The sequence below is a fragment of the Phocoena sinus genome, chromosome X (genome assembly GCF_008692025.1).
Source record: "Phocoena sinus isolate mPhoSin1 chromosome X, mPhoSin1.pri, whole genome shotgun sequence".
NCBI classification, from domain to species: domain Eukaryota; kingdom Metazoa; phylum Chordata; class Mammalia; order Artiodactyla; family Phocoenidae; genus Phocoena; species Phocoena sinus.
The window spans coordinates 32,378,372-32,405,492 of record NC_045784.1 but is presented as its reverse complement, the minus strand read 5'-3'; the positions used below and the strand labels follow the sequence as shown (position 1 = coordinate 32,405,492).

General features: G+C 37.9%; 1 protein-coding gene across 1 annotated transcript in view; it reads right to left on the bottom strand.

Moving 5' to 3' along the window:
• The window catches only part of CFAP47 (cilia and flagella associated protein 47), a 533,433-nt gene that overhangs the window by 256,936 nt on the left and 249,376 nt on the right, over positions 1 to 27,121 (bottom strand). The window contains 4 exon segments of the mRNA XM_032618881.1: positions 2,346 to 2,462; positions 5,948 to 6,082; positions 7,328 to 7,404; positions 11,278 to 11,470. Coding sequence (XP_032474772.1) covers positions 2,346 to 2,462; positions 5,948 to 6,082; positions 7,328 to 7,404; positions 11,278 to 11,470 — 522 coding nt within the window.

Below are 27,121 nucleotides of genomic sequence, written 5' to 3'. Positions count from 1 at the left end.
CTTGTTTTGTAAAACGAGGACACTAGTATGGTTGCAAGAATGATTAAATATGAAAAGGTACAAAAAAGTGTATGCTATATAGATTTCATACATAACAAATGTTTAACATATATTGTTTTAATATTTATATATATAATACATTTACTTTGTAAACATCTAATTATACATATGCTATAATAAACACATACTTGTTCATATAAAAAGACTGGAAAGAAATGAATAAATTAAATGTGTTTATCTGATGGAATTCTAGACAATTTTTGTTCTCCTCTTTACATTTTTCTGTTAAGTGCAAATTTTCAACAATGCAGGTATACAGGTTTTACATTTATAATAGAAACTATAAATTTAATTGTTAATTTAACTAACAAGAAAAATGGTCTTAAGCTACGACATCAGAGGTTTAGTGTGGTTGTTAGGAAGAATTTCCACATCATGAGAACTTTGAAATACTGGAAGAGGCTATCAGGTTTATGAGTGAACAAAGGGTCGGGGGGGACTTAATTCTTTTCACTTGTATCATCCTATTTGAAGGGCAGAGAAGAGATCATTTATCAAAGTCCTGAGGGAAGACAAATGGTACTGTGACAATGTCCAAATGAATTTGTATTACCAAAGTTGTGTTTTATAACAGACGTATAAGAAATATAACTTGGAAAACAAATGGGCTGTTTTTACAAAGAGTTTTATTCTGGGATTTGATTTATAATATAGATAGAGGTGAGTGGAGAATTGTTTTTCTCATTTAATTCAATCTGGATATAGTCTCAACCATGAATATTCAGATTTTATAAATTATATACTCCTTTAGCATGGAGCAGCAAGTGAAGAAAATGAACAGAGGCTAATGACACAAGTCAAATGTACTACTGTAACTGGGTTTCTTTGTATTTTAAATACAATTAAAGTTGTCTCCCATTTCCAATTATTTCTGTGTTTGATATATTAGAAGTAATAAAGACTACATGTGAAAAGTAATTCAGTTTAAGGTATAGTTCAAAAACCAAAAAGATAATTGGCAGTTATAGTCTGTTGCTTTGTACAAGGAAAAAGTAATTGAAGACAATGACTAAAATTTAAGACTGGTTAAAGACCATTACTGGTTATCAAATCTGTGGTACTGACACAGCTATTCTGTGGTACTGACACAGCTATTCTCATATCATCGTTGTAATATGTAATAAGAGTATTTGCCATCATTAACACATTAATATATGAAGTAGGATTTGTTGATCTAGGAAGAATTATGTATTATGCTCGTATTTAATTTCTCAAGACTATTCCCTGAGGCTTTCATTTGTTCCTTATTTTTTAGAATGGGCTAGTAATTGAAACATTAAACAAGTATCATGTGAACAGAATCAAATAAAAATGAGACTATACAGAATATCATCACAATTTGGGAGTGTACATGTATGTATACATCCATACATAAATATACAATGATTATGAAGCGACAGAGAAAAATGGAAACATTGGGGGTATCTTTGAGGTAAGATTTTTAGTCTTTACTTTTATTTTTCTTCATTCTTTCATAGTTTCTAAATTTTTACAATGAGCACGAAGTGCATTTATAATCAGAAACAACTAAATATTATATATATATATATATATATATATATATATATATATATATATATTTAGCACACACTGGTTCCAGTTTCCTGGACTGGGACTGTAGTACATAAAGAACTTAGAGGCTATTCTCTACGGACCATATGCATGCAAAATAAACTAAAATTAAATGCATACATAAAAAGTAAATGCTTTATATTGTTAGAACTGTTTTAACAAAATTGGTGAGAAATCTCAGTAACATATGAATAACTTATCTATATCAGCAGTGGCAATCTTTTCATTACACATATATATCTGTTAAAAACAAATCCAGGGACTTCCCTGGTGGTACAGTGGTTAAGAATCCACCTGCCAATGCAGGGGACACCAGTTTGAGCCCTGGTCTGGGAAGATTCCACATGCCGCGGAACAACTAAGCCCGTGCACCACAACTACTGAGCCTGCACTCTAGAGCCTGCGAGCCACAACTACTGAGCCTGGGAGCCACAACTACTGAAGCCCATGTGCCTAGAGCCCATGATCCACAAGAGAAGCCACCGCAATAAGAAGCCTGTGCACCACAACGAAAAGAGTAGCCACTGCTCTCTGCAACTAGAGAAAGCTCTCGAGCAGCAATGAAGACCCAACTCAGCCAAAAATAAATTAAAAAAATAAATAAATTTATTTTTAAAAAAAACAAATCCAGCTTGCTCTTTTGTAATTATAACACACATTAAATCTCTAGGGTTGATATGTTCAGTGAAGCAAAATTAAAAGAAAAAAAACACTTACTTTGGAGAAACTGTCACAACCTTCCCTTGGGAGAGGGAGAAGTCAGTGGCATCTCTTCCGATAATTGTAGCATTATACACTAAGTTTTTCAAGCTTGAATTTTTCAGTAGAATCTATGTTGAAGAAGAGTATAAATGAGACCATGAATTTTAAAAATATATAACTTAACATTTCTTATTTTTATCGAAGAGTTATATATTTTAATCATGAAAATACTTACTCCTAGTGTAGTAACTGGAAGGAAGCAGAATTTGTGTTCAAAGATAGTGTGTGTGTGTATTATTGTTTTTTTTCCAGAAGTGGGCAGGGAGAAAGAGCTACCAGTCAAGGAAATTACAGATGTAAGAACACCTGATCTTTGAAGATATGAAATCCAAAGTTAGCAACTTGGATTTTAACTGTACTGCAAAGGGAAATCTTTAAAGAATTTGAAACAGAGAACTTACATAATCCAATTTACAAAAAGGTTACTCTGGCTGCTCAGTGTAGAAAGCATTATAAGGAGTGTAGGTTTAGTATCAGAGGTCCAGGCTGAAAACGATGGTGGCCTCATCTAGAAGTGGTAGTAGAGCTAAGGGTTGGCTGTCCCTTCCTTCCTGATGCCAAGATATAGAGAATATTTGAGAATGAGTTACTTCATTTTTAGAGAGCATTTCATGAAAAATGTGAGTATATAAGTGTTTATGCAGAATATAATGGGGATTAAAAAAATACACATTAGAACGACACAGAGTTATCATGGAAAGTACTGACCCAGAGGACAGAGAAGACCTGAGGGAAGTGAATGGTTGGCCAAATTAGAGTAAGGAAAAGGTGACAGCACTTAGGCAGTCCAGGAACTATAGTCATAGATAGAATATGGTAGACATCTGTTGAAAGATAAATTAACTACTTTTATATTTCAATAAGAACTTTGGTAACCACCAAGACAAGTAAGTTGTTGCCGAAGAGTTTCTACCCTTTGTTTACCCTCAAATTTGGGGCTCTCATGTTGTTTACCTGTTTACAGATCTCAGTAACAATCGAGGCAAGACTCCTCTAGTGTCTTATTTTTAATGTACGTATGTGTGCATTTAAAGTATTAATTAACAGATCTAGTGATTTTAAATCACAGAGAGCTAATTTCCATTTTCTGGAAGGAAATGTTGAAAATAATAGTAGATGTACTATGAACTGTTACTGGTTTATAGTCTTGGAACTTCCATAACCAGTCCTGAGATCTGAAGAAAGCTACTCATTCTCATTATGTCACACACACACACACACACACACACACACACACACACACACACACAAATAAATTTATATAAAAATAAATAAATAAATAAATGATGCAAAGGCATAGGGCCCATCTGTGGTCAGATTATTCCACCCAACTCCAGGATTTCATGTAGGGGTCATGTGAGTGGTAGATGGGGAGAAGGGAAAGCTGTTCAAGGAAAGAAAGCAAGCTTTGGAACCTCAATTCTCCTTTTGCAATGACAGCCATTCTTTAACTATTGTGCTCCTGTGTAAATTTTGTTTCAAAAAGTAAAAAAAAAAAAAAGATAGTTCTATTGCTTTTAAAAGTATCTCAGAAAATCACTGCACTCTACATTTTTTCACTGATCATTTTACTGTTTAATGGTCCCAGTATTCTATTTGTGACACATAGCTACAAAAATACTTTTTCAATTATAGTAGCCGTTTCTTGAGATTTTTCTTTATACTGGAAGGCTGAAAGGGTTGTTAAGAATGACATTCTACTACTTAGGTACTGCCATTTACGGTGTTGATGCATATGGGCAAACTATGCCATAGATTCTCAGCAATTTCCAAATCAGTGATTTTCTTGAATGAAATTTAAAATCAAACTATGTTGTAATTGATATTTTATTTTGCATTTCTATTTAATTTTTATTGTTTCCTTCAAAAGATGTTTATTATATTTGTGAAAAATAAAAGCTCTATGTAGAATCACATCTATAATCTTAAAGTGTGAACATTATTCTCAGTAAAAAATGTGGAAAGAAATCATGTTTCTATTTTAATATGCTTTAATCTGATTTTTAACATCAAAATTAAAATTTATGTTTAAAAATTAGCTTGTGTTATTAACTTTTTCAAAATAATAATCAAACGGCATAAAGAAATTCAAACGTATACAGAATTAGAAAACTAGTAATAATACTTAAGTGAAATAAATCACTGCTTAAATCTAATTCAGACCTCTCCTATCTTCTGCAGGCTTAAGCAAAGCATTTCTAACTCTTCAGAAATTTGATTCTGAAGTCAAAAGTCCTCTTCATTGTAATTACAGCTCTAGGCCAGTTAGTACCCAAGGCCCTTAATTATCATTGCACGTAGTGAATTACCGTACAAAATACTGTTGAAAAAGTTCTCTGAAGAGTTTTGTATCTCTTTTTCCAACAAAAAAGGGAAAGAAATAAAATTTTTAAAAAGGGATCATATCTCAATGTTTGCTAACAGAAAATCAGGAGGAGTGGCTTTCCTTTCCCTAAATTGAGCACTTTACACTTTGAGACAAGGACCTGAGTTTTTCCTGACTTTTAACTGAATCCTTATTAACCATCACTCATACAGTCACAGAGCCTGCACAGTTATTTTCTCAAAAAGGTTACATCTACAAAACACCAGGATGTATCTTTTGAAGACCAAATATGGACGTGTTTTGCATCAAAAGTATCAAATTACCACCCCCTCAGCTTAACATGAGGAGGAATACATAAAACAGCCTGAGGACAAGGAATAAAAATGATCTGACCAAAGAGGTAAATTAACTTCTGTACATAGTAAGATTCTAACAGCCCAGACTTTCCTGAGAAAGAAGGAGAGAACTATAAATCTGGTTGAAGATTTCATGAAAACTAGTAGAAGGAACAGTCTTAAACAAATATAAGAAATAAAACTGTATGCTCAACATATTTCACAAGTATTCATATGAAACAGATTGTTTGAAAACCAAAGTGCTGTTGATGATCCCTGACAAGATATTTCTCAATCAAAGAAAACACTTGCAAAACATGGACATATTTATATAGTTCTGTCAGGGTCACAGGACTGAAAATTTCATTTTTAATTTTTCCTGCATATTAAAAAAATTCACTGTTACACATTTAGCAGCTCCAGCATATATAAAAGCCCTTAGTGGGGATTAACAGTGGCCCTGGTCAGGAGTGCTTTCATAATTACTTCCCTTTCCATATCCTCATTTGAACAAAATCCATCTGGATGTGTAAAGTTCCCTAAAGGAAAGCCAAGCATACTCCGATCACAAGTTTCTATTTACTGTGTCGGTCTTCTTGTACATGAAATGGATCTCAAGTTTCCTGAATGATTTGCCCTTCAAAGTGCTTAACTTTCATTTTCCATCTCCCCACCCTATTCCTCAAATGAATGAGGCATCATTTCATTGCAGGTAGTGATTACTATTAAGGAACCCTTTCACTCTGCTATACCTTTAGTTTAGAAGGGAAAAACATTTAAGGCTTAGTTTATCATACTGATACTTTTGTTAATTTTGGGTTGAGAAAGAAATATCTAAAACCCACTTAAATGTTTAACTCCACGTATATTTTGGCCCCAAAGATATCCTTACCTCTCTCAACACAGTGTCATGAAGAGTACAATGAAAGGCCACCACCTTCTTGGGGAGATATGCAGGAAGTCTTTCATACATGCAGACACAAAACATGAGCATCAGGATTGGATTGGGATCACAGATATCAGTAGCCTAGTTTCAAAGAAGAGAATTATAAATTACAGGAAATACAGATAAAATATATAAAAAGAGCTAAAGCACAGTATATCAATTGTTGAATTACTTAAAACATCTTAAAATGTTATTGACACTGAAATGTTGCTATGAGCAAACAAAATATTGCTGTGAATCAGAACAGCTTCACCTATGCGTTAAAAGATAAATTAGATGTATTCTAAATATAACAATGACCTCACAGCCTCAAAGATGTCATAAAAGCTAGAAAGAAGTCAGAAAAAATATTGTGCACTAGAAATACTGACTAATGTGATTAAGATACCATCCCTGACTTAAAGTATATAATATGGTAAAAGGTAATAGTAGACAAACTACTAAGGTAAAAGATGGCAAGAGATTTTCAAGCAAAAGCCCAAAGGAGGAGGTAGCAGATGGGATGGCCTTGAAGAATGCTTGGATTTTAAATAAGTTGGTGTTTGAAGTGAGAAAAAGGTATATTCTATCAGAAAGGTAAAGAACTCTAGGACAAGGATATAGGAAGTATAGTGTTCATTCGGGAAAGAAAAAGTACAATCCAAATCACCCATAAGATAAGAAGGGGCCAGTTGTGGAAGAAAAGACTAAGGATTGCCACGGCCACATAGAGGAGGGTGTGGACGCCAGGGTGAGGGACTTGATTTCGGAACAAGGAATAACACAAGAGCAACAATTCGGGCAGATCAGGTAGGGGCAGCGGGAGGTGGCTGGGGAAGTACTTTGTCTAGAACAAATCACAGTAAGGCAGAAAATGTAATTATACTGATAAACAAGATAAATTAGTACTGATTGTTGGAAGAGATTTGAGAGAAAATCCAGAATTAGAGAGGAATAACAGCAGGGACAATCAACATAGCCAGAATGTGCATTAAACCCAAAATGTAGAGTCAGGAGCAGAAGGAGGAAGGATTCTTTCTCTCAGTTTATGTAGTGCTTATTATCTCCTAGAGAAAGGCGGAAGTAGTGGGGAAGAATTATTCACAGCAATGAAGTATTGGGATTGGTCTGAGGCAAAGACTCAAAGACATATAAACACCACTGATCAACAAGCAGCTCTGCCATTGTTAGTCAACAGGGAGCTCCTAACATTTCCAAAAAATGAAGATCTACTATGACTTAATGGCACACATTCACATAGCAACTGAAAATGATCCGGGCCCGGCTTGCAAACACAAATAGTGACAGAGCTAAGTATATCTAAAGTGTTATGTGGAACTAAAGCACTTGATTCTGAAATCTGGCAGCAGTTACCACAGAATAATGACAGCCCCTTTGATCATCTGCTAGTCCACATTCCCGAAAACATTATTTTCCTTCTTTGAAAGAACACAAAGGTTTATTCTTTCTTGTTCTGTCAATAAGCAGTAAGGCTAACCAATAAAGGTGCCTGGGGAGGAGATTATTAGGGGGAAAAGGGGGAGCCTCGGCAGGGTAGAAAACTGTTAGTGAGTATGATGTGAGGAAAACTGAGAAATATATCAGGACCTCAAAGTTTCTCATCAGTATTCTGTCATCTCACATTTCTTCACTAAGGACAATGTTAGTCAACATATATAGGAAAATTATTCAACATAAGGACAAACTGAAAAATGGAATACAGAGTTTAATTCCCACGAAATGAAGAATATGGGCCAGCCTCTGGGTGTGATCCAAAGAGAGCTATCTATAGTGATGGGAAATGTGTTCATTGGGGAAAGGGTAGAACTAGTGGCAGGATACTCTGGTTCCCAAGTCTGAGGCCAGTAAAAGTCTTCTGAACAGTTATAGTGACTACAGCATAAAATATATAGGCAGCAATACAAAATTATCCCAAAAACTCACCTTTGAAAAATGTGTAATAGGATGAAGAGGCAGTATTTTGGAAATGAAAAAAAATGTTTATCTTAATTGAAAAATACTTTTGATAATCAGGGTATTAGAGTGAAAAACCACAGAAAAGCACAGTCTTACCTTTATGATAAATTTCAATGAAAATAACCTAAAGAACTTTAAAGTAATCTTTAAAAATTGTATAAAAGGGCTTCCCTGGTGGCGCAGTGGTTGAGAGTCTGCCTGCCGATGCAGGGGACACGGGTTTGTGCCCCGGTCCGGGAAGATCCCACATGCCGCGGAGCGGCTGCGCCGTGAGCCATGGCCGCTGAGCCTACGCGTCCGGAGCCTGTTGCTCCGCAACGGGAGAGGCCACAACACTGAGATGCCCGCGTACCACAAAAAAAAAAAAAAAAAAGGGACTTCTTTTTCAAATATAACTGGTAAATAAGTACCATTCTGTGAACAATTTAAAAGCACTAATTGCTTTTTGTGATACTATGGGCTAATTGCTTCATACATTAGAGTGCATCAGAATCACATTTACTCAAACACAGATCGCTAGGCCCCATCCTCAGAGTTTCTTAATCAAAAGGTGTGAAGGGCAGCTCTATCCATCTACCCTGCACAACACCACTGCACCAAGCTGTAACCATGGTGAGACTTTACCAATGGAGAGGGATGAATGGAGTAAGCGTCAATGTTGAGAAGTAAAAATCCAGGGCACTGAGTATGACTTTTGCTCAGTCCAAGTTAACCTAAGTAAAGCCCTTCAGAGAGCTTCTCCTCATGGACCACCACAGTTATTAACCATGCAGACCTGTACTCAGGTACATACTGAACACGGAAACTGCCTCTTTCTAATTCAACCATTCGACCTGATCCCTACATTGGTACTAGCAGGTAGAAACTAGTAAGCTAATGTACACTCAACTGTCTGAAATAGGGTAGAGAAATATATAAAACCTGAGTGTGTCACTTTATTCACTCATTTTTCATTCATTTATTTATTTACTCAATATTTGATATCTGTTATTTTCCAGGCACTTTTCTGAGACTACAGCAGAGAACAACAAAACAGAACAGACTGTTCCTGTTAAGAAGCTCACATTCTACAGGAGGAGGCAAGGTATAAATATGACCGGGGATTAACACTATTGAGAAAAATAAGCAAGAAAGAGAAGGACTGAAGGATGTACTAATTTAGAGAGGGTACTGGGAAAGCTTCTCAGATAATGTGATATTTGAGCAGGGTCTTGAGTGAAGTGGGAAAAAGAATCGTGAAGATATCCAAGAAAATGAAGCTCCAAGCAGAGGGAATAGAAAGTGCAAGGGCTTTGCAAAGGCATGAGACACAGTGTTTTAAAAAGCAAAAAATAGGCCAGGGCCCATAATGCACTATTCTAAAAAATGCAGCAAACTCTGTGAAAACAACTTGTGTACGTCATTTTGTTGGTAAAAAATAGAACCATAATAATTTTACAACAAAAGGACATATTCATTTCTAATATATATACATATTGTATAACACTCTGGTTAAAGTGTTACTCCTCAGTAATCAAAGTGCTTATTAACACCTGTTTTACATTTTTTTTTTTTTTGCGGTACGCAGGCCTCTCACTGTTGTGGCCATTTCCGTTGCAGAGCACAGGCTCCGGACGCGCAGGCTCAGCAGCCATGGCTCATGGGCCCAGCCGCTCCGCGGCACGTGGGATCTTCCCAGACCGGGGCACGAACCTGTGTCCCCTGCATCGGCAGGCGGACTCTCAACCGCTGCACCACCAGGGAAGTCCTTGTTTTACATTTTTGAATAGGCCAAATACATGTTTATAAGATTTGAATCTTATTAAATTGCAGTTTCAAGGCAAATTGCTTGATATTATCAGCATGTCAATTAGAAGGTGATAAAATATTCCATGTTTACTGTTCTCTAATACCAATATATCAATATATCTCTTTCAATCTTGATGTCACTATGTTTGCTAAACTAATGCCTTTAAGTTAGGAGCAACTGTAATTCAAAGTCTCATTTTAAATCATACTTTTAATCTTCCCCTTACTTCTAAAGTTTAGATTAAACTCTGAGGGTTCTGTATAAAAAATAAAACATAACCCACTCTGAACATGACAGGTTTGTATGTACTTGGAAGAGGGTAGCTGAATGGAAGCCAAAGAAACAAACAATGTGCACATGTCCTCTTCTCAATACAAGCAATGCTTATGATGAAGAAAAAATTGCACAGCTATACTAGCCAATTGGAACTATTTCAAAGAATGTAAGCCTCTTGGGGTAGAAATTTATAAAGACTCATTCCTCAAGGACAGAACCAGGGAGTGACCACCTGAACACTGGAGCAGGTCTATCTATGATCACCTGTTTGTCTTGGTCTTGGTATATGGACTTAATATGACCTACCCCCTCAAAATTCACACTTAGTGATTACCAATATGACTGTCACAATGACATGTAAGGTGTTTTCTAGTCAATTTTCACTTGGTCTCAACTAATTATGTACAAGGTTTCAGCAGTGTCACCTAAATTTAATACTTTATAGAGCTGAAAATGCCAGTAGTGTTAGGTGATCTTTCATTTGTAGAGCATCTCTACATAATTTTTACCATTTATTCTTCAAAATAAATTGAAGAAGCATCTTTTATTATTTCCATTTTACATGTGTTGGGGCCCAGGGCAGGCTGCCCCAAAATGTGCCTCAATGGCATATTGATTATTTTGAATTCAAGTTACTTAAGAAACAGCCAATGCAAGAGGGACACTTTGACCCTCCTCTTTGTGTCCCTGAAAGTAGGAGATGAATCTATCACGTGAAAGGTGCACTCCCTGCATTTGAAGGCAGAAGGACACCCTTATCACAAGAGACAGGGAATTTGGGCAGAGATACCTGTATAAACAAAACATTACTTATTTAATTGACTACCCCAAGCCCAAATTCTGCTTAGATTCTTCACTAATTAAGCACCCAAAGCCCAAGTTTCTTTGTCCTGCCAATTCATCACCAATTTCTCTGTTTAAAAAGTATAAAAGCTGCCTGCTTTGGCCACTTCTTAGGTCCAATTTTTATGGGACCTCCATACACATGAATTAAAATGTGTTTCTTTTTCTCCTGTTAATCTGTCTTGTGTTAATTTTATTATTAGTCCAGCCACAAGAATTCAAGACAGGTAGAGGGGGAAATTCCCCCCTCCCTGACACATGTAAGGAAACTGATCTTGAAAATGTTATAGGACATCCTATTAAATGCTGTAGTCAGGTCTAGAATCTATGGATTCTGTGTTTGGTTCTGTGGTTCCTTCTATATTGTCAGACTACAATTTGTGATAATTTATTTAAAGAAAAAAGTTCTCACCTTTGGGACAGTTTTTCCAAATAACATGTCAGCTGTTCTCATAATTTGTGTTCATCAAACTAAGCAGAATCCTTTCAGGATTAGAATATATGTTGCTGGATGCAAAACAAGGATTGACTTCTGGTGAATTTTGCCCATGTACAGGGGGTAGATTATTGATGCTATGTGGTATAACTCGGTATAGTACCAGAACCTAAAATTTGGGTAAGAGAGAGAGAAAGAAATTTTACTAGACCTGAATGGCAAAATAAAAACTAGTATTTAAAGAGTAAATATTACCAAGCAAAGAGTAAATACACACCACCAAGCAATTCTCTGGCACCAGCTAGATGTCCTACATTCAACTCAATTCTGATAGTATCTACACAGAAGTTGTATCAGAGTCCATAGGATAAGAGCTCTGTCCCACAAAACTGTCCTCTACTTCAGATGTCAATCACAAGCCCAGGTTGCTACCTGTGCTTCTGACCAATGGGCTATCTGTTGGAGGTTCCAAGGACCCCTTCCTTGGGTTAAATTAATTTGTTAGAACAGCTCACAGAACTCAGGAAACCCTTTTACTCATTAGATTGCTGGTTTGTTACAAAGGAAATTAAAAGATAGGAATTAATAGCCAGATGAAGAGATACATAGGGTGAGGTCCTGAACAAAGGAGCTTCTCTCCTCATGGAGTTTGGGAACCAGCATGGTGGCTTGTGGAAGCATTCTGGTTGGATGGTTTCTGAACCCCCCTCCTTTGGGGTTTTATGGGGGGGGCTTCATTACACAGGCATGATTAATTAAATAATTAGACACTGGGAACTGATTCAACCTCCAGCTCCTATTCCCTCCCTGGAAATCAGGACATGGGAGTGAAAGTTCTCAATGCTCTACTCTTGGTTGGTTCCCCTGGCAACCAGCTCCCGTCCTTAGGTGCTCTCCAAAAGTCACCTCATTAACGTAAACCTAGTTTTGGTGGAAAGGGGCTTCTTATGAATAACAAGATATCCATTTCAACTTTATGGCTCTGAAGGGATTTCAGGAACTGAGGGAAAAACACCAAATATTGTAACAAAAGATGCTCCCATTGCTCTTATCACTCAGGAAATCCCAAGGGTTTGGGGAGCTATAAGCCAGGAACCGTGGATGAAGACCAAATATATATGAGAAATATACATATTTTGGACAAAATATATATGAGAAATATATATATTTGGTCAGACCAAATATATTTATTATAAATCATTAATATTGCATTACCTAATTAAAAAATTAACTGATTTGAGGACAGTTTTTTTCAAGTGCCATTTCATTAAAAACACAAGGATGTGAAATTCCTTTCTCATTTCTTTGCCAGCTTATATAACTTATAAAAGTAAAATTTAGAAAATCAAAGAATAAGTTATCAAGTCATAACTGATTGTGATAATGATATTTATTTAAGAGGTCTGTTTTTAAGACAACAAAAATGTATACAATTTTGTAATTTGGCATGTTTGTATCCTATATCATAAAATTTGGTGTCTTTACATCATAGCACCATTCACTACATATAGACCACATGTTTGATCATGAAGCTACACATCTGAGTTTAAAAATAATTAAGCAATATTAAGATTAAGTAAAAAAACCAGTGTCTGATCAGTAGTGTAATATAGCAATGAGCTATTCAAAAGTGCTGCTCTACTAGTGAGGTAGTAGATCACAAGCTGTTCATCCCACCCAGAACCTACATATATACAGGCAAGACTTTCTCAATGAAGGAGTCAGAGCATTTGGTTTACATTACTGTACAAACTCAGCTCCTTGGTTCATCCCAAACCTGTGATAGACAGGCATGGGTGTGAAGACCACAATCTGAGCCATATGCTTTAGTGATACTGTCGGTAGCCTGACCATATCTCTCCAGCATTCACTTCTTATTAGGAAAGCTACTCACCTACTTACTTTTAGGTAAAGACCTACAAATCTCTGCTGGAGGGCTTTTTCTCTGGTACATGGGAGCACACTCAGCCAGGAGTGCCAGAAGATTAATGACCCTTGAAGCAGCCCCCTACCAAGAATGGTCAGGGAACTGGTAGATAAATACTCCAGCTTCCTCATCACTCAGTTGGGATGACTCTGAGATTCATCAATCTCATTCATCTGAGATTCAGTGCTCCTACAGATCCCCTGTGGAACTGAGCCTCAGTTGCCCACAGTGGAACCTGTGTGAAACCACATCTGTTATCAGCCTTCCTCACATTCTCTGATTCAACTCCCTACTCTAATGCCCATGCTTCTTAGGATCACTTCTGAAATAAACTACTTGGACTCAAACCTTGTCTCCGAGTCTGCTTCTAGGAGAGTGCAGTCTAAGACAAGTATTGGTACTTTCCTAGTCAAGTATATGTTAATTCTAACCTTAGAAAAAAGTGCTCATTTCTTTACATATAACATATCTACACGATGTAGTGTCTTAAATGGCTACAGTTTAAAAAGTATTAAAATATTTACAAGAGTGCCAGAACTATTCTTAACTCTGCCACAATGAGAACTATTTTAAAATTCCATCAAAAAATCCATGTCTGAATTCTGAATAATTATCTGGCATATGTCTAGTAAGAATAGTCATTCAAAAATGTGATTTGCATCATTTAAGCATTTTTGACAGAAGTGTAACAAAACTTCTTTGCTCCTTCTTTCTGGTAGTTATGCGACTTAAGGTTCCTAGGCTTCAAATGACATATTCTGTAACCATGCAATTAAAAGCCTTTGAAAAGAACCTTTTCCCCTTCTCAGGTATTACCAAATGATGAAACACCTGAGAAGAGTTGCGATAAATGTTTGAGGCTAATAACCTGAACTGGCTCAGGATTCAACTGTCATCACTTACCTCCACTCTGCAAATAAGACAAGATCTACAAGTGACCCCTGACTACAAATATGGATTCAATGATGGACCCACACAGAGGATGCGTGTGACCTTTACCACAAGAAGAGCCACCACCCTGAGTACTTAATTCTACAGCAGTGCTTCTCAAACTATCGGCAGTGAAAGACCCGTTAGTTTTTACTGTGCCACAAAATGCTAATTTTGTCAAATACTCTAAAAATAAATTCCTAGACAAATGAAATGAAGAATAAAACATACAAAATATAAGACCCCGTCACAAGCAAACCCAAATCCACTATGTGTAAGAAGTGTTACTATTTTTTGCTTAACATTCAATCCACATAAAGTATTTGAAAGACTCAAAACAACAGTGACAAAACTGCTAATAGTATATCTTTTGGGTCAACACCCAATTTCAGCATGTGGAGGGGGCAGAGCTTCCCCACAGAAATGAGCAATTCTCAGACACCAGCAGGGCATCCTACAATTTAATGTAAAACTGACACTATCTACCAGAAGATAGCATCAGATTCTACAGGTTAAGTACTCAACCCTGCAAGACTACTCCTCCCTCAATTCAAACATCAACTGCAAGCCCAGACTATCACCTATGTTTCTGACCTTCCAGCTACCCGTTGGAGGTTCCAATGACACCCACCTTGGTAACTCAATTTATATGCCAGCTGAAAGTCCAGGTTTGCTGACAAACTAGCTATAAATCAGAGGTTCCCACGACCCGCTCCTTGAGTTCAATTAATTTGCTAGAGAGCCTCACAGAACTCAGAGAAACATTTTACTTACTAAATCATGAGTTTATTATAAAAGGATATGATGCAGGAACAGCCAGATGTAAGAGATGCTTAGGGCAAGGTATGTGGGAAAGAGTGAGGAACTTCTACGCCCCTCTGGGCTCTCCACTCTCCCCATATCTCCACGTGTTCACCAATCTGGAAGCTCTCGGAAACCTGTTTGTTTGGGGTGTTTATGGAGGCTTCATTACATAGTCATGATTGATTAAATCACTGGCCATTGAAACGAATCAATGGAAAAAGGCTTAATCTCCAAAATATATAAACAGCTCATGCAGCTCAATATTAAAAAAAACAAACAACCTAATCCAAAAATGGGCAGAAGACCTAAATAGACATTTCTCCAAAGAAGATATACAGATGGACAAGAGGCACATGAAAAGCTGATCAACATCACTAGTTATTAGAGAAATGCAAATCAAAACTATAATGAGGTATCACCCCACACCAGTCAGAATCGCCATCATCAAAAAATCTACAAACAACAAATGCTGGAGAGGGTGTGGAGAAAAGAGAACCCTCTTGCACTGTTAGGAATGTAAATTGATACAGCCACTATGGAAAACAGTATGGAGGTTCCTTAAAAAACTAAAAATAGAACTACCATATGACCCAAAAATCACACTACTGGGCATATACCCTGAGAAAACCATAATTCAAAAAGATACATGCCCCCCAATGTTCACTGCAGCACTATTTACAATAGCCAGGTCATGGAAGCAACCTAAATGCCCATCAACAGACAAATGGATAAGGAAGATGTGGTACATATATACAATGGAGTATTACTCGGCCATAAAAGAAGAACAAAATTGGGTCATTTGTAGAGACGTGGATGGACCTAGAGACTGTCATACAGAATGAAGTAAGTCAGAAAGAGAAAAACAAATATCGTATGTTAATGCATATATGTGGAATCTAGAAAAAATAGTACAGATGAACCGGTTTGCAAGGTAGAACTAGAGATACAGATGTAGAAAACAAACGTATGAACTGGGAGATTGTGATTGACATATATACACTAATATGTATAAAACAGATAACTAATAAGAACCTGCTATATAAAAAATAAAGTAAAATTTAAAAAGAAAAAATATAATCATTGGCCACTGGCAAATGATTTAACCTCCAGCTCCTCTCTGCTCCTAGGAGGTCAGGATGTGGGATGAAAGTTCCAACCCTCTAATCACATGGATAGTTCGTCTGGTGACCAGCCCCCACCCTTAGGTGATCTAGAGTCTTTCCAAAAGTCACCTCATTAACATAACAAAAAACACCTTCACCACTCTCCGCACTTAAGAAATTCCCAGGGTTTTAGGAGCTCTGTGCCAGAAATGGCAATGAAGGCCAAATCTATATTTCTTATTACAAATCACAATATCAGTATTGTAACATGGACGAGCCAATTTTGACTCCATGTTGAATCTGTTTCTTTGACTCTAGCCTTTGCTTTTCATTGCTTTTGTTATTATAATCATACATAATGGCCTGTCTCAGGGAATCCTACCCACCTGTGAATGGCTGAAGAAATTAGCACATCCCCTCCCAGAGGCTGGCCATTCCAGGAGATGTTTTGAAAGACTGATGGTCCTTTTTACTTTACTTCCTCCCCCCTCTCCCTCTCTATTCTGCCTTTTTACTTTACTTCCCTCTCTGATTCTATCAAAGAAACTGGCATCCAGACACCCATAAGATGGTAATTTTGAGACATCAGTCTGCCATCTTCTCACTCTGCCGGCTTTCCAAATAAAGTTGTATTCCTTGCCTCAACATCTCATCTCCAATTTATTGGCCTATTGTGCGGTGAGCAGAGTGAGCTTGGACTCGGTAACATTCTTTCATTACATACATTGAGTGCTATCCAACCACTGTCACATGCACTTCTAGTTCCACATGACTTTCACTATAACATGTGACTTAATGTTTTTCAATGACAGATTTTTAAAATTATGTGTTATTTTAATCTATTTTGCCAATTGACAGAGAAAAGAAATGACAATTTTCATCTTTTCATTGTCCATAAAAAATCTCTGCATTTTCTTAGATTATTCAGATAGTTTGATTTGTTCTGAAGAACCATCTCGAATTGGCTTACGTTGATCAGAAGGAAAGAATCAATTGCCAGTTTATGATGATTATGTTAGATTTAGGGATGCCTGATGGTTTAACACTTGGTTGGAGTCTCTTTACTCCATTAACTGCAGAAACTTATAGGAGTATGCCAGATCCGAGTTAACTGAGAATCCAATTGAGGATTGTGTACTGGACCAAGCACCCAGACATCATTTTCAAGACTTTGTATTAGTTAATGAATGATTAGTCATGACAGGGAACAGACTACAGCCACCCCAAGATGTGCCAATTTTGCATGTGGATTGATTTGACTGAAAGCAACTGAGACCCAGCAAACTCAGGAAAAACTTTTTACCTCTCCCTTAACTGCCTAAAAGAATTTCAATAGGGAGCCTATACCAGGAAGAGGGCTATCACCAGAGACAACTTTTTCCATCAGAAAGACTTATCTACATGGCAGGGCAAACATTTGTTTACCAAACATTTGCTCTTCCCATCTTCCTGTGAATTGTCTTCCCCCCTTTTGAAGCCCCAGACCCCTATCCCCTTATTCTTAGTTCAGGATGGCATATAAGCTTCAACTGTCTGTCTCATATTTTTATGGGGCTTCTGTATGTATATAACTTGTTTCTCCTGTTTGTCTTATGTCAATGTAATTATTGGACCAGCTAAAGAACCTAGAAGGGAAATCTTTTCCATCCCTAAACTCATCACCCTGAGTGTGCTGCATGTAGAAAATGGAAAGGGCCTCAGACTGATGAAGGCTTCCCTGAATTGAAATGGTCCATGGCCACTAGGGCTCCATCTTTGTGTACATTTCTGATTTGAGTGTGGAGTGAGTGGGACACTAGAAGTGATGATATGAGTGATAAGCCCTCTACTTTGCTGTTACTGTGCATTCTCTTTTTACTTATCTTGTACACTTCCTTAAAGCTAAGTTAACATGTTGCTATGTGAAGTTCAGTGTATTTTCCACTTTTGATTGTCAAACCAAACCCAAGGCCATGCTGCTGGTGAAGCAGACTAGGCCCTATATGACTGATTATGCAAAAGATAACATTTCCAATATATTTTTGCCTATGGACTGGGATAAGTTAGGCATTAACGATCAGTTAGCAATGAGCTGAGTCTTCCCATAATCTTTGTGATCAACAGAGGGAAATTTTCTTGAAGGACTTAAAGAACTTGAGCATCCTTAAGTATGGCTATAAAGTAGATTTTTAAAAATCATATCTACTATGGGTTTTTACTGTGCTGCAATAAAGATGAAAATCAAAGCACATGCAGTAAATAACTCACTACCCAAATCTCAGCTACCTCTGAAAACCTCATGCAGGCAAGCCAGCAAGCACATAATACATATGTAAATATTCTGAGCTACAATCTGTGAAGTCTCAAAGTCTATAAGTTAATTTTTTTCCACTTAATTTTAAAAAACCTGTTTGTGTACTTTAAGGCAGTGCCTTTTTGCTTTTATTTTATAGAAAAAAAGTAATAACCTTGGATATCTGGTTTCTTAGGCCACAAAAAAGTTACAAGTACTAGGAAAAGGAACTAGTGTAAGCAGATGCATTGATAATAAAAAGCGAGAGGATATAGTCATATGACATGTGAATAAAGAAACAAACTATTAAAAGCTAAAAAATAATCCAAGGGCTTCCCTGGTGGCACAATGGTTAAGAATCTGCCCACCAATGCAGGGGACACAGGTTTGAGCCCTTGTCCGGGAAGATCCCACATGCCGCGGAGTAACTAAGCCCGTGTGCCACAACTACTAAGCCTGCGTTCTAGAGCCCGCGAGCCACAACTACTGAGCCTGAGTGCCACTACTACTGAAGCCCATGCGCCTAGAGCCTGTGCTCTGCAACAAGAAGCTACCAGAATGAGAAGCCTGCACACCGCGACAAAGAGTAGCCCCCACTCACCGCAACTAGAGAAAGCCCGTGCACAGCAATGAAGACCCAACTCAGAACACCCCCCAAAAAAGATAATAATAATCCAAGCATCTCAGCACCATTTAGAGGAGAAATAGGCTTGTATACAGTCCTGTGGACCACTATACTGGATACTGAGGTGATACAAATATTTCAACCATTTCAAACCATATTCTATTTAAGAGGAAAGAAGGTCTATGTCTACTCCTTTATTCAATTATTACACACTGAGTACATAATACAAAGCCAGTTACTTAGAAATAGAAACATGACAAATACAATAATGCAAGCTCTAGTTAAAGCATATTTAGAAAGATAATTAATCCTAAATGGTTGAATTGTAAAATCTTTAAAAAAGGTAAAGTATAAAAAGTAGAATGAAAAAAAAATGCTACCAAACTTAACTCCTTTTCCAAAGTTTCCAAGGAATAAGGCCTATCACACCTGCATTTGTCAGTGTTTCTTCCTGGTCTAAAATTCAAGCTGTTATTCCACCAGGAAATGGTTCTTATATCTTTAGACCACGTTTAAAGAAAACAATATTTTTAAAATAAAGATTGGTCTCATAATGAATAAATAGAATAGAAATGAAGAAATGTGAACTAGCTTCGTTAAAAAAAAAAGATGTAGATCATGACATGAGCTCAAATTTTAATTTAACTAATCTGTTACAATTTCACTGAATGTTCTAACCTGTGTACAAATTATTGTAGTAAATCTTAATTCAAAAATATATTTTGGGGCACAATTATTTTCAGTAGGAGTCAGCAAGAATCAGATCAGATTTAACTTTCAGAAGTTTACATTTCCACTGATCAGATTGTTTAAGTGGAATGACATAATAAACAATGTTTGAATACACCATAAATGTTTATCACCATAACAAAACTTATTAGTCATTTAAGTCTAAATATTATCAAGATCACAAATGTGTTGCAAAGAAAATATAATTTAATTCCATAAGGTAAGAATTACAAAAAAGAAAATAACTTTTTTTAAAAAAGAAAGGAAGAGAGGGCTTCCCTGGTAGTGCAGTGGTTGAGAGTCCGCCTGCCGATGCAGGGGACACGGGTTCGTGCCCCAGTCCGGGAAGATCCCACATGCCGCAGAGCGGCTGGGCCCATGAGCCATGGCCACTGGGCCTGTGCATCTGGAGCCTGTGCTCCGCAACGGGAGAGGCCACAACAGTGAGAGGTCGGCGTACCGCAAAAAAAAAAAAAAAAAAGAAAGGAAGCGAGAACATTATTTTTAAAAAGCATTCAAGTTTGTTCATCAACAGCCCCTATTAAAGAGGACAACAAAAGAAGAGACCTTGAGAAGATGCAAGTTTCAGTTAAGACAGGAGGTGGAGAAAAAGCTCCAAGAAGAGACTGAGGCTACAGGGAAGCTTTCTGGTGGTAGAAGACATGGCATCAATCTGATCTCAGCTCTACAGCAGTGCACAGCATCATCCAGGGGATCACTGCCAGGGGTTCCAGGAAACCTGAGACGCACCTGTTCCTGAGTTAAAGATGAAGTCTGCAGGCCCAGAAAAATCCCCGTTTCCCTTGTCTTCTCACTCACATTATCCATGGTGGCTCCTGACTCCTTAATCATCTTTATCAAACCTCCTCCCCTCTCAGCCTACATGCTAGTTTTTCTCAGAAAATCCCTCATCTCTATGTCAAAGAGCAAAAGGATGACATCTTAATGAAAACACGTCAGTGTCCTACCACGTGTCTAAAAGTTCTTGCATTTGTGCTAACTTTTCTTCCTTCTCTACAGCCACAATGGATGAGCGCTCCCTTCTCTTGTACTAGACACCAGCCTTTCTCATCTTCTTTTTTACTGTCCTACATCAGCTGTCTTTTTTAGCTTTTGGATCTTTAACTTCTCCCTCTGACCAATTCCTTTTCAGCCATACCAAAACATGCTCACTATACTCAGCTTTTAGAGAGTTCTCCCAAAATTGGATTCTCCTTGATTCTTCTGTTCCCTCTACCAGTTACAATTCTTGAAAGAGATTTCTACCCTCACTGTCTCCACTTTCATTTATTCCTTTTGTTCATCAAACCAAGGCACACCTAATGACCTTCTGTAACTCATCACTACCACCACGCCCTGAAAGTCTTTTGGCATCTTTGCTGTCCAATAACAAAAGAGTTTTTTAATCATTATCTTAAGCAACCTCTCAATTTCATCTGATACTGTTAACCACATCCTCCCCCAAATGCTCTCTTTCGTACTTTTTCATGATATCATAAGGTGTTATTGCCATCCTTTTGCCTATTTCAGGCGCATTTGCAGGATTCTCTTCCTTTTCTATTTAAATAATGGGTTTCTTTGACACTGGGTTTCTAACCTATGCTGTCTTTTCTTTTCACTTTATAGCTGTGTTTATCCCAATTTTATCCTCTATAAACCACTAAATTTGCATTAAGAAACCACACAGACCACCAATTTGCATATTCAAAAAATAGGATTCGACACAATATTCAAAATACTTGTTAGTGGTAGTAATGAGAAAAACTATAGCTTCATATCAGTGAGATGAATGATATTGTTAAATCTCTATCAAATTATATATATTTATCAAGATGATGAATATATTCAGCTCTGTATCACTTTATATATTCAGTAAGTTTCTTTTCTTACTCTGTTTCCACTAAATGAGAAAATCATAACTCATAATCATAAGTTAACAGAATGGGTGCCCATTTTGATTGTTATGGACAGTCAGGCCCAATATGAAACTAGAAATAATAGAGATATTTTTCTTTAAAATCTACTTTCAAATACTAATCAAATGCTAAGGTGGTTGATGAGCATATCACACTCAAAAGCAGACGGTAAAAAAACTAAACTTGGAAAATAACATTAAAGCAAATAGTATAATACTCCTCAATAGCATTCATCTTGGGGAAGAGTTTCTTCAGCCTTCATTCCCAGGACCTGAATAAACTATATAGTGTTTTTGTGCAGATCAGAAAATGGCAGTCCCTCTGAGAGCATGATGTCCTGATAGTACCTGCATTTAAATTAAGAGTTCCCGCCCCTCACTTTGGTGAGACACAGCATAGACCAGGGTCCCCAGTCTTAGAAAGCAGCATGTAGACTAGATTTCAGCACCCATTCAATTCAGCTGTACAGAAACTACACAATCATATTCAGTTTCTGCCCTTTCAACAACTGGATATTTTTTTCTCCAATAAATCTTTGGAAATGGTCAAACTCTTAATGCTTACTGATTTGTACCACATTAAAACCCATGATATTCAAATCCTATAGGTATATATGCAGTGTATGCAAGACATGGAAAGCATCATTTGATGCATCATTTCAGCCAGTCACTTAAAATAATGGAAATGGTATATACAGAAAACATCAGTGCTATGAAAATATTATTTTTAATCTCACTCCTATTGGAAAAATGCATGACAGTGATCATCCCTACATAACTAGTACATCTCAACATTGGAAAGAAGGATGTTGAATTCAGAGATCACAATAAACTTATGTAATTCAGTAGCCTTACTTTGACAGTGTTTACAATTTTTTTCTATGTCTTTTTACACTGAATTCAGAACAGAAGCATATTTTTAATCCCACATTTCCCTATGAATAAGGGTTCATTTGCGACACCTTTTCTGTTGTGACCAATGGCTCATTCTCTATTAATATATACCACTGGTGGATTTTCTCCAAGTACCTTACAAATTAATCTTTAAGTAACAAAGAATCACTCCTCATAATGCACGGGCTTTCTCTGATAAAGAGAAGAAAATGTCATCATATACTTCTTTCATATACAGTCAACCCTCCATATATACTGGTTCCCCATTGTGGGTTCCACATCCCTGGATTCAACCAACAACAGATAGAAAACATTCAGAATTCCAAAAAGCAAAACTTGAATTTGCCCCACACTGGCAACTATTTACATACCATTTAAACTGCATTTAAAACTATTTACAGAGCATTTATATTGTATTAGGTATGACAAATAACCTAGAGATGGGAGATTTAAAGCATATGGGAGCATGTGCCTGGGTAATATGCAAATACTATGCCATTGTGTATAAAAGACTTGAGTATCCTAGCATTTGGTTTCTGTGGGGGGTCCTAGAACCAATCCCCTTCCGATACCCAGAGGCAACTATATAATTATTATAGATGCGCAAACAGTTATTCATATGTTCCCTATACATGGTTAAATCCAAATATACTGTGCAATACGTGCTATCTCATGTGAGAATAATCATGTTTCCACACTGCATTCCAGGGACATTATGGGACATCCTACAAATCCATTTAATAAAAGAATTTCACCAATTATGCTTTCCTGCCAATCATATTTTATTGAAGCTCAGTTAAAATATTCAGTAGAATTCATATCTTACCTCCTTTAGCAACAAATATTCTAATTTTATTATAGGGAGAATTTAAACTGGTATGGGGAAAATGTGTTTAATTAACCAGAAAAATTGTTGCTCTTTGTTTAAAAATATCAATATATTTGACAGAACTGTGCCACTATTAAAGAAAACCTTTCTGACAGAAAATACACTGGGAACAAATGAATAAACAGTTTAATTAAAATTATTATTGAGATATTTATTTCTGATCATCTATTTCTCTTCCAGATTCTTATATAAAATTATCACATTCACTTCTCTCAGCACATACATATTCATCCTTTATATCCACATGAGAGCCCTACTTATAATTTACATTTAGAACAGCATTCTGAGTTTAAGTGTTTCTCTTACTGTTTTCACCTCCCATATGCTTCAATCACCCATTTTTTTAGCCATCAATACATTTTTGTAAATTGGGAATATAATGCAAGAAAATAGCAACAATTAAACGTAAATTTAACAAGCAAAAGTAACACAAATGACACAAAATCAAATTGGTTAAGACAAGCTATATCCTGTTATCAAAACTATTAGCAAAGAAGAACTGACAAAGGCATTCCTGAAGTGCATGAATGACCTCTAGGAAAGAGACAATTAGAACCTAAAGGGATTTGTGTGAAAATCACAATTTTCTATTTCTAATTTGTAAAACTCATCTCAACAACACGGCTTGCTTTTTTTTAAAGTGAAATTGTCAATCCATTACTGATTTAGAAGAATGCCTAGAGCTACCCATGCTTTAGACACAATATATGGAGAAACACAGCTCTACAGGTGATCTATCGGGCAATCATCCATGCCTATGACTTTCTCATTGAATCAGTAAAGAATCTCAACCACATGCTACCATTCAGATCAAATTCCTGACTAAAGGATCAACCCACCTGGTAATCATACATAGCACCATGATACAGTAGGACCAAAATTAATTTATCATGCCCTCTTGCTGTGTCCCTTTGTCTTCCCCAAACAAAATCCTGTTATCATCCCTTGTCTTGTATTTCAGTGACTGGGATCAAATTCCACTAAGTCACCAGAGCAAGGAACCCATTGTGATCTTTGACTTCTCTGTCTCCTTCACCCCCATAAGATGTAGTCATTCACCAACTCCTACTGAGTTCTACTCCTAATATTTATGAAAGCTGCCCCTTTCTCATCTTTCCTACTACCACAAGCATTTCCAGCACCAGCACTATTCACAATAGCCAAGACATAGAAACAACCTATATGTCCATCAACACATGAATGGATAAAATATGGTACATATATACAGTAGAATACTACTCAGCCATAAAAAAGAATGAAATAATGCCATTTGTAGCAGCATGGATGGACCTAGAGATTATCACGCTAAGTAAAGTAAGTCAGACAAAAAGACAAATACTACGGAGGCTGGAGAAGATGGTGGAACAGAAAGACGCAGAGATCACCTTCCTCCCAACAGATACATCAGAAATACATCTACACGTGGAACTGCTCCTATAGAACACCTACTGAACAATGGCAAAAGACCTCAGAACTCCCAAAAGGCAAGAAACTCCCACCTACCTGGGTAGGGCAAAGGAAAAAAGAAAAAAACAGAGACAAAAGAATAGGGACGGGACCTGCACCAGTGGGAGAGAGCCGTGAAGGAGGAAACGTTTCCACATACTAGGAGTCCCTTCGCGGGCGGAGACTGTGGGGGGGCGGAGGGGGAAGCATTGTAGCCACAGACGAGAGTGCAGCAACGCAGATGCGGAGGGCAAAGCGGAGTGATGCCCGCACAGAGGATCGGTGCCGACCAGCACTCACCAGCCCGAGAGGATTGTCTGCTCTCCCACAGGGGCAGGTGGGGGCTTGGGAGCTGAGGCTCAAGCTTCCGTCAGATTCCAGGGAGAGGACTGGGGTTGGCGGACTGAACACAGCCTGAAGGGGTTAGTGAACCACGGCTAGCAGGGAGGGAGTCCGGGAGAAATTCGGAGCTGCCGAAGAGGCAAGAGACTTCTTCTTCCCTCTTTGTTTCCTGGTGCACGAGGAGAGGGGATTAAGAGTGCCTCTACAAGGCGCTCCAGAGACGGGCGTGAGCCGCAGCAATTAGTGTGGACCCCAGAGACAGGCATGACACGCTAAGCCTGCTGCTGCAGCCACCAAAAAGCCTGTGTGCAAGCACAGCTCACTCTCCACACCTCCCCTCCCGAGAGCCTGTGCAGTCCGCCACTGCCAAGGTCCCGTGATCCAGGGACAACTTCCCGGGGAGAACGCACGGTGCGCCTCAGGCTGGTGCAACGTCCCGCTGGCCTCTGCTGCCGCAGGCTCGCCCCGCACCCCGTGGCCTCCATCCTCTCTGCCTGAGTGAGCCACAGCCCCCGAATCAGCTGATCCTTTAACTCAGTCCAGTCTAAGCGAAGAACAGACGCCCTCAGGCGACCTACACACAAAGGTGGGGCCAAATACAAAACAACCCTTTGGAGGTGTACAAACAAAGAACAGAAAGGGAAATCTCTCCCAGCAGCCTCAGGAGCAGCAAATTAAAGCTCCACAATGAACTTCATGTACCCTGCATCTGTAGAATACCTGAACAGACAACGAATCATCCCATATTGAGGAGGTGGACTTTGGGAGCAAGATAGATTACTTTTTCCCCTTTTCCTCTTTTTGTGTGTATGTGTATGCTTCTGTGTGAGATTTTGTCTGTATAGCTTTGCTTTCACCATTTGTCCTAAGGTTCTGAACGTCTGGGTTTTTTTTTTTTTTTTTCAACTTAAAAAAATTTTTTTCTTAATAATTATATTTTATTTTTTGTTTAATAACTTTATTTTATTTTATCTTACTATTTTATTTTATCCTCTTTCTTTCCTTCTATCCTTCTCTCTCTCTCACTCTCTCTCCCTCACTCCCTCCCTCCCTCTCTCTCTTTTCTTTCTTTCTTCCCTCCTTCCTTCCTTCCTTTCTTTCTTTCTATTTTTCTCCCTTTTATTCTGAGCCATGTGGATGAAAGGCTCTTGGTGCTCCAGCCAGGCATCAGGGCTGTGCCACTGAGGTGGGAGAGCCAACTTCAGGACACTGGTCCCCAAGAGACCTCCCAGCTCCACAGTATATTAAACGGCAAAAATCTCACAGAGAGCTCCATCTTAACGCCAAGACCAAGCTCAACTCAACGACCAGCAAGCTACAGCGCTGGACACCCTATGCCAAACAATTAGCAAGACAGGAACACGACCCCACCCATTAACACAGAGGCTGCCGAAAATCATAATAACTCCACAGACACCCCAAAACACACCACCAGACGTGGACCTGCCCACAAGAAAGACAAGATCCAGCCTCATCCACCAGAACACAGGCACTAGTCCCCTCCACCAGGAAACCTACACAACCCACTGAACCAACCTTCGCCACTGGGGACAGACACCAAAAACAATGGGAATTATGAACCTGCAGCCTGCGAAAAGGAGACCCCAAACACAGTAAGATAAGCAGAATGAGAAGACAGAAAAACACACAGCAGATGAAGGAGCAAGGTAAACACCCATCAGACCTAACAAAAGAAGAGGACATAGGCAGTCTACCTGAAAAAGAATTCAAAATAATGATAGTCAAGATGATCCCAAATCTTCGAAAGAGAATAGAGAAAATGCAACAAACATCTAACAAGGACCTAGAAGAACTAAACAGCAAACAAGCAATGATGAACAACACAATAAATGAAATTAAAAATACTCTAGAAGGGATCAATAGCAGAATAACTGAGGCAGAAGAACGGATAAGTGACCTGGAAGATAAAATAGTGGAAATAAT